A 9,688-nucleotide genomic window follows, 5' to 3' on the forward strand; every position below is an offset into this window, starting at 1 on the left:
TTACTACATAAATGACCCAATTTAAATACACATTCATCTTTCCAGAGGTGGAGTTTCCCTTTAAGACTTCGTTCATCTTCAGAACACAAATGAAGATCTTTTTAATGAAATCTGAGAGATTTCTTTCCCGCCATAACGGGATAACGACACAGTCCCGTTTAGCAGCTGCGCCGGGAGCAGCAGCTCATTTGCATTTAAAGGGACAGACACAAAAATGTTGAGTTTTTGCTCACCCTCAAAAAGTGACAATTTTAACATGCTATATAAAAATATCTGTGGGGTATTTTAAGCTAAAAAAACTTCACATACACACTTTGAGGACATCAAAGACACATTTTACATCATTATACCACCCCTTTAAGAGTGTAGATGCAGTACCTGCTGTTTTGTTTCCCATGTTAGATTTCAGCTCCTTCAGAGCATTCATGACTCTCTCCTCTAGAACAGAATAAAACACATCAGACCTTGTTAGACTTTCTGCAGTCAGTGTCCTGTGAATTTAATTTCAATCCAATTATTTCCAATGTAAAGAATAATGTCAGTATCAGCATGCAGGTCCATGAAACCAACAATTATGATTATATTTCTGAAATCATGCTTGAATAGATTTAATGGAGTACAATATGGGAATAACTGCATTATTGAGTATTGTGAAAGTATAACTCACCAGAGATCTGTTGTTTAGAGGACAGAGATGCGACAGATGAAGTGAGATCTGACACTGAACTCTTCAGGGCACTCAATGAGTTCGACAGAGACTCTTTAACACGAGATGAAATACATAAATATGATATATCAGCAAGATTACTGTGTAGTTTCAGTAATGTTTGATGTTTGAGACTGGCTTGTATTATATTATGCAAGCCTATAACTTCATACAAACTTTTTTTTTTATGTTTCTGACTCACCGAAGTCACGTTGTTTGTTCTGTTGATCAGACTGTATGGAGGACTTCAAACTGTCCAGTGATCGTTCTGTTTCAGTCTGTTTCTGGTCCTGCGTTTTAACTGGGAGAAAAAAGGTTGCAGTTAATAGAATTATCTTCCTCAATCCACAGATAATAAGAAATATGCAAGATTATTAAATGATTTCAACACCTGCATCATTCAGTTTGGATGTCAATGTTGATACTGCAGAATTCAAACTGTCAGTAAAACTCTTCATATCCTGCTGCCGCACTGTGGAAAAGAAGAAGATTGCATTTATATGTTGAATATAGTAGATTACGTAATAGTAGCATGACCTGTTGACTTACTGCTTCATACTTTTGTTTTGGTGTCCTTTTCGGGTTTCAACCCACTCCATAATTCACACCATTGTAGTGTAATGGAGTGCCGTATTGCACATGTAATGGAGTGTCTACTTACTGGTGTCTGATAGTTGAGAAGAAAGCGATGCGACAGATGAAGTGAGATTTGACACTGAACTCTTCAGGACACTCACTGAACTCGACAGAGACTCTTAAACATGAGACAAAAGCCATAAATACAATATACTGGATCAGCAAGATCACTGAGTGCATAGAAATAATGGCTTTGTGAATAAGAAAATATAAAAATACATAATCAACATCTGCTCATATCAGTTTTTTCTTAGACAAGAACTTGCATACTATGGAAGCTTGTTTCCGCCACAGAATAAAACATTTTAAAAGATAATTGCGATTTTATTTCTCGCAATTGCGAGTTTATATCTCACAATTCCAGAGGTGGAAAGTAACAAATTACATTTACTCGCATGACGTAATTGAGTAGTTTTTTTTTTTTTTTTTGTGTGTACTACTTTTTTTAAAGTAGGCTAGTTTTTTAAATCTGTAATTTTACTTTTACTTAAGTAGGCCTACATTTTGTTTGTATTGTATTGTACTTTACTCCGTTAATGAGTAAAAAAAAAAATAATAATGATAATACAAGGGGGGGGAAACTCGCGCTCCGTAACTACTGCATTGATTGAGGGCAGAGGTGGACAGTAACAAAGTACATTTACTTGAGTACTGTACTTAAGTACACTTTTTGAGTATCTGTACTTTACTTGAGTATTATTTTTTCTGGAAACTTTTTACTTTAACTTAACTACATTTGAAAGACAAATATCGTACTTTTTACTCCACTACAATTCTGTCAAGGTCCTTGAGTAGAAAGTAACATCAGTCAGTGGATGATTTTGGTTGGAAATGAAAGTCGGGTTGACGTTAGAACCCTGCATCTGATTGACACCAGAACCCGACGTCAGATTGACGTTGGATATTGATTGAAAATGAAAGTCGGGTTGACGTCAGAACCCGATGTCAGATTGACGTTGGATATTGATTGAAAATGAAAGTCGGGTTGACGTCAGAACCCGACTGATGTTGTTTTCTGACGTCAACCCGATTTTCATTTTCAACCACAATACAACGTCTGTCCAACGTTGGAGATCAACGTCAATCTGACATTGGATTCTGACATAAACCTGATTTTCATTTTCAACGTTGGGTTTGGTCTTCTAAATGCAAATTTTGTAACTTTTTTGGAGCACACTAGCTTATAGATAACAATAAGGCTAACATATTCATGCTAAAAGCCAAAAAACTTTAAATAGGGCAGTATTTTAGGGAACAGCCATTTGGGTGTCCGAAACCATTGTGAGTGAATTTATTCAATCTCACATTCAACCCCACTACTGGAACTGTGTTCTAGAAATAAATGTGATATTGATATGAGGGTAGGTATGCAGGCATAGATTCAGAGGCATACGGTACTTTAAGTATTACATACAACAATGCAACAATAATAAAACAACGTACTGACATTTACTTTTTACTTTTGATACTTAAGTATTTTTAAAAACGAGTACTTCTGTACTTTTACTTAAGTAAAAATAGGTCTTTACAACTTTTACTTGTAACGGAGTAATATTTGACCAGTAGTATCTATACTTTCACTCAAGTAAGGAAGTTGTGTACTTCGTCCACCTCTGATTGAGGGGCAGGAGAACAAACGCACAAAAAAAGGTGATGGAGCCCAAGCTGAAACCGAAACGCCATTGAATTCTTATGAAGCGACCCATGGGCAGTATGGGAATACTATGGATGAAGTACTTTGGATGTAGAAAAAACGCGGTTGTCCTAGACCTAGAGGATAGATATCCGATTTGCAAAAAATGTGGACGCCAGGTGGCTGCAAAAGGAGGAAACGCATAGAAAATGTTCAGGAACACCCTCCCTCCTGCAGATAAAGGTATGTCCCGTTTAGAACTGAAGGCTGAATGATTTCCGTGATGCAGAGGGAATCCCGGAATCCAGTCATTAAAATGGAATTTACATAATGCAGATTTAAGGTAAAACACGCAAAATGATGTATGGATGAATAAATCAAAAGTAGATCTATGCATTAAATCCAATCGCGACATGGTCTGTAAATACAAAAGCGCAAAAAAGACTGCTATATAAATATATAATCTGCTTGTTCTGTATGGAAGCATATGGGTAGCAATATTAAATTTGAAATGTAATATGCAAAATGACAATGCAATATGTAAAATGGCAATGCATTTCTGTATTTAAATTTACATTTTCCATTACATTTGTGCAATGTTTGGTGCAAAATGAAAATGAAAATTGAATTATATAATTTGCATTTGCCATTTCATACACTAGTTTTAATATGTAATTTGAATAAATAATTTAACGCTTTATAAGTTGCAAAATTAAAATGAAAATGTATTACAGAAATGATTAGATATCTTTAACATGTTCAAGCAAAAACTGTAGCATGACTTGTATCTTCGACACGTACGGAGATGAGACTTGGACTTATCTAACTCTGGGGGATACGGTGAATAAGCTGAAGTCCCAAAAAGTCGGCGTGTTTCTTTAAAACTAGTGTATGAAATGGCAAATGTAAATTATATAATTGATTTTTAATTTTAATTTTGCTCCAAACATATCTTTATTTAAACATTATTTAAGGAATATATATATTTTGTCCATGGTTTAATTTAATAAATCTGTTTTGCAGCACTTCCTCCCAAAAATAAAATGATAAAATTAAATTTCCATTTGATTATCATTTTTGATAATATTTGTATGAAATCATAAAAAGAAACATAGATTTTCTGAATAAAATACATTTCATAAGACTATTATTCTTAAACATTTTAATATATTATTAATGTTAAAAATAAGTTGTTAATCTAATTCATTATCAATTATTGAATTTAGTTGATTAGACATGTTTTATTGAAATTTTGAATTATGGTTTTAAGTTTGTAATAATAAAAGCATTTGTTCAACAAAAAAAACTGTCATTTTAACTGATGATAATAATATTAAACATAATTTAATAATACCGTTTATTTAATAATTGATTAACCCTCTGGGGTCTAAGGTGTTTTTGGGGCCCTTGGGATGTTTTGACATGCCCTGACATTTGAGCTTTTTTCAGTTATTTATAAAGGTGTAAATTCACTCTATATAGCACAAACAGGGCTGCCATAATATGCGAGCAACATGTATGTAGATGTTTGTATTTTTAAGAGAATAATGTTTATGCGTGGTTATTGAAAAAAATAAAAATGAAAGTTGCTGTAATGTTGTTTTTATGGAATATTAGGGCATATAAATGTTAATTTGCAGTTTAATACGTTGCTTATACAAATAGCCTACATTTTATTTCAACATATTTCAGTCGATTTTTACTCATCTCAGTATAGCAATACAGTTTGCTAAAACATTATCATTCATTCACACACAGAAACGCGATTTAAATTTAAACGGTCTTTTTGCGAGCTGTGGTAAACAGCGCGCATCTCTGCCGTTCATTCATTCACACACAGAAACGCGATTCACTTGAGAAGGAAAAAAAACTTACTACAGTATTCCTCGGCTCAGTCGGATCCTTGCTCCTCGAAAAAGCCGCACTTCTGAGGTACATTTTCCATTATTATTATTCCTCACAGCGCTGCGAGACGGTGTAAACAAGTAGGCTACAATGATCTGATTAAACTTGTGTTTTCTCGAGCTGATATGGGGGCGTTCACAGGTTTGCGTGGATTGCCTCAGTCATTTGCGTTTGAATAGCGCGCTCTCCGTGGGTCGGGGTCACATTAAAAATAATTAGATGAGATGAAAACGACTGACATCTCGCTCTTTTCTTACAGATTACATGAACTGAGAATTAGGGCTGGGTTTCGATTCAAATTTCAAGAATCGATTCGATTCCGATTCTCAAGATCTTGAATCGATTATCATAATTCGATTCGATCCGATCTTCGGGATTTAGATAAGTGATTTTGAAAAAAGCATTTTTTTCCAGTTTTACCTGAATTACAGGACTGTAGTTATGCAACATATTGATACTATTATTATAGACATTCAACTGCAAATAAATGGAGTATTGATGGTTGTAAAGAACAATCCCCCTTCCATAGTGATACAACTGCTTTCACAAACTTGCACTGGTGTACGACAGAGGACGCAGAGGTATATCAGCAGCAGTAGACCAATTATTTAGACGCGAACCTGATGTATTATTAAAAATGACATTAAGAATTAGGGCTGCACGATAATGGGAAAAAATGACATTGCGATATTTTATTTTTCTGTGATATATATTGCGATATGAAAGCTGTAACTTTCTGTAACAAAAAAAAGAAAGAAAGCTGTAACAAATCTTAATTTTTTCTTACAAACAAAAATGGGGTGAGCACACTAACATTCTCATTTTAAATGATTTAAACAGAGTATTATTTTTTCTTACAAACAAAAATGGGGTGAGCACACTAACATTCTCATTTTAAATGATTTAAACAGAGTATTATTTAAATTAGAGTACATTATTTGTTTGTAACTTTAGGATATGGTTTGAATTGTTAACATAAGAACTTACCATGAGCAATACTTTTGTTACTGTATTTATTAATCTTTGTTTATCTTAGTTTATAAAAACACAGCTGTTCATTGTTTGGTAATGTTACTTCACAGTGCATTAACTATGTTAACAAATACTGTACAACTTTTGATTTCAACAATGAAGGCTATAGCCTAAATGTTGAAATTAACAATGTTGTAGAAGTGCAGTTTAGTAATAGTAAATGTTAACTAATGTAGTTAAATAGTTTAATAAACAGAACATTATTGTAAAGTGTTACAGATTTTTTATACACCAATTCAGACGTCTCGTGAGTTCAGTGTTGGACAGATCAGTTGTTTAAACCATTCATTAAATTGAATCGGTTCAAAGGAACCATTAGTTCGCGAATCGGACGTGTACGGCACGCGTTGTGTAATTATCTCTATGGTAATTATCTTGGCAGTTTAGGATATCGCACAAGATTTGACAACACAGAAAACATTTCATCACTGGATAGTTTTTTTTTTCCGACACCATCGTGTCAATTTATTTTGATTTAATAATATGCGCGAGGGAGACAGCGAGACAGCGCTCGTGTTGTTTGAAGACGGTGAAGGTGAGCGCACGCGCGGCCGGGGCAGGCTTTGCAAATTGCTTTGCTTTTGTCAAGCTCGTTCTCTGCATTGCTTCTAAACCCGAAATGGTGCCAGATCGCAGCTTTGAGCGTTTCTGGAGTTTTCAAAGCAACCGCTTGCTTAACGTTACTGACCGCCATGCCCATGTTCCTTGTTTTAATGTCCTTCCTCCACGCGCGCATGCGTGAATTCAATGACGCGGCAAGTTAAAGTTCACGGGGAAAATGTAGGCCTATTATTAAATCGATCCTCTGAGTTACGGATCGATCTTTAGAAATTAATATGAAGATCGATTCAGAATTGGTGAATCGATTTTTTTCAACACAGCCCTACTGAGAATATTTGTTTTTTATATAAATTACTTCATTTAAAAGAAGAGAATTCAAGCTTCATGCCTGTGTGTCTGTATGCCTGTTTGACTGAGTATTCGCTGAGTTATTGTTCATTTTCGGACGCGTTTCAGAATGGACTACACTGACAGAGAGAAGGCAGAACTCGCTTCGTGTTTATTTTTCTTTATTTGGCAAAAAGAACAACACTTTGTTTTTATCGTGAGTATACACAAAAATAATACACATTTAACAGAATCGATTGATGTATGAAACTTGTTTGTAATATCAAAGTCAACAGAGCAAAATGAATCTCTTTTGAACTAAAAAAAAAAAAAGCGAGCCTATCGCGCCGGCGCGATTGTCAACCTCAGGGGCTTAATACGTAAACCGTGATATTTTCTGAGACGTTATCATACTGTGAAAATCTCATACGGTTACAACCCTGCACAGGAGAGTCACCCACCCCACCCCCGCTGTTAAAAAACTAACTCAGTAACTTTTACTCTGAGTACATTTTAGATAAGCTACTTTTTACTTTTACTTGATTAGATTTTTAGACCGTTAATTGTACTTGTACTTGTACTTACTTGTACTTGTACTGAATATATTCAGTGTTAATGTCTCCAGTAAGAAAACATGCTGAGATTTGAGTGTGGCCCAAAGTATCATAACCAGATTCAGTTTATGTTATAGGAGATATTTTAAAAGAGAGCATAACAAGATAATTACATGTTCAGTATAAGGTCTTATTAATTCATGAAATAACTTTATTAAATTTAAAATTTATATGAATATTGCCTCTGTCTTACCAAAGTCACGTTGCCTGTTTTGTAGATCAGACTGTAGAGAAGTAACAGCGGTTTTTAAATAGTCTAATATTTTTTGTGTTTCAGTCTGTTTCTGCACTTGGTTGTCAACTGTGAAAGGAAAAAATATATATATATGATTGATAAACAATCAAGAATATGAGAGTTTTCTCTTAAAAGTATTTCTTATGGTTGTCTTCTTTAAATGATCAGATTTGCAGACCTGCATCATTCAGTTTGGATGTCAGCGCTGACACAGCAAGACTCAAACCGTTCATCAAACTCTTCACTTCAGCGTGTGACAGACCTTGCTGGCGCTCTGTGAAAAAGAAGTAAAACAAGTCCTGCTATTACAGTCAGAAATACACAGTTGTGTCCTGGTAGAAAAAAACAAATCGATATATTTAGATGATCATATTCATGTTGTCAGTAACCGATGTTGTAGTTCACAGAATGAAGATGATCAAGATCAATGCTAACTTTCATTAATAAAAATGATGATAATAATATATAGATGAAAGCACAGAGAATGATCACATAAACTACAGACGAGAACCGACAATGAACTGAATGAGACAGGGACTATAAACACAGGGAAACTTAATGACAGACAGCTGAACATAATCAGTAACCAGCGAGACAAACTGGTAGGTAATTGAGGGGCTGTTTACACGACACCGTTTTCAACTAAAAACGTGGAACTTTTTATGCGTTTTGGCCGTTCGTTTACACAACAACGGTGTTTTGGGTTCCTGAAAACGGAAACTTTTGAAAATGGGTTTCAAAGTGGAAGTGCTTTGTAAGTAATCAGCAATATTTTAAAATTTATATGATGTTTAATAGGGAGCCAGTGCAGTGTTGACAGAACAGGGCTAATATGGTCATACTTCCTGGTTCTGGTAAGAACTCGAGCTGCTGTGTTTTGGACCAGCTGTAGTTTGTTTATTAAGCGTGCAGGGCAACCACCCATAATATCATTACAATAATCTAGCCTTGAGGTCATGAACGCATGAACTAATTGTTCCGCATTTGTCATTGAGAGCATATGTCATAAATTAGATATATTTTTAAGATGGAAAAATGTGGTTTTACAGATACTAGACACGTGACTTTCAAATGAAAGATTGGTATCAAAGAGCACACCCAGGTTCCTAACCGACGATGAGGACTTGACAGAGCAGCCATCAAGTGTTAGACAGTATTCTAGATTAATACGTGAGGAAGTTTTTTGTCCAATAATTAGAATCTCTGTTTTTTCAGAATTAAGTAGGAAATTATTATATCAGCTGTGCATTCCGTTAATTTTGTGAATTGGTAAGTTTCGTCAGGGCGTGAAAAAATATAGAGCTGATTATTTTGATGGCACCTGTTGTAGGGCCCTCTGATTTCCACAATGCGAAAAAAATGACGACGGAATCGTTGAACCCAGACATAAAAACATAATTTACTGTATAATGCTGTATTTCATGGAATTTGACGTGATTCTTGCGGCGTTTTCACCCTCTGCCGCCTCATATGATATGAGGACATGAATGCATAAACTTCAGCTCCAGAGCCACTCCGAGAGTCACTTCATCAGCATTTTACCACTTCATTTGAGAAAAACTATTGTCATATCATAAACACACAGAAACTCCAAAGTCTTCAAAGCAACCTGTCCAACAGTACAGTAGAATTTAGCTACGTCTCAATGTATTAATAATACTAACACTAATAATAATAATAATAATAAATTATTAAAACAATTTTTTATTTATTTCACATGATTAAAAGATACATTAAATTAATGTTTTATGCCTTCATTTGATAGAAATAATTTGTTTTTTAATTAATAATTTGTTTTTATGAATTCTATTAATTAGACATGCTTTTTGATTATAAAAATTTAATCAAACCATTAAAATGGAATCCAGAAATCTTAAAACAGAAAACACAGAATTTGATCAAAAAAAATAAAAAACGTATTTCATAGCGCCCTAAACATGTCATTTTTTGTTAACCTTTTAATAAATTGTTGTTAAATGGTTTCAATTAATTAGACAAGCTTTTTGATTACTAAAATTTTATTTAACCATTAAAATGAA

General features: G+C 34.3%; 1 protein-coding gene across 1 annotated transcript in view; it reads right to left on the bottom strand.

Moving 5' to 3' along the window:
• The window catches only part of LOC308690936 (serrate RNA effector molecule homolog), a 42,039-nt gene extending 32,781 nt beyond the window's left edge, over positions 1-9,258 (bottom strand). The window contains exons 1-7 of the mRNA XM_081365726.1: positions 7,828-9,258; positions 7,608-7,715; positions 1,368-1,460; positions 1,098-1,178; positions 909-1,007; positions 668-760; positions 379-438 (exon numbers count right to left, since the gene is read on the bottom strand). Coding sequence (XP_081221852.1) covers positions 379-438; positions 668-760; positions 909-1,007; positions 1,098-1,178; positions 1,368-1,460; positions 7,608-7,715; positions 7,828-7,882 — 589 coding nt within the window. The 5' untranslated portion in view covers positions 7,883-9,258. The remainder of the gene's footprint in view (positions 1-378; positions 439-667; positions 761-908; positions 1,008-1,097; positions 1,179-1,367; positions 1,461-7,607; positions 7,716-7,827) is intronic.
• Positions 9,259-9,688: the final 430 nt, after the last annotated feature.

Source organism: Scardinius erythrophthalmus, assembly GCF_964197995.2.
Source record: "Scardinius erythrophthalmus genome assembly, chromosome: 5".
Classification (NCBI taxonomy): Eukaryota; Metazoa; Chordata; class Actinopteri; order Cypriniformes; family Leuciscidae; genus Scardinius; species Scardinius erythrophthalmus.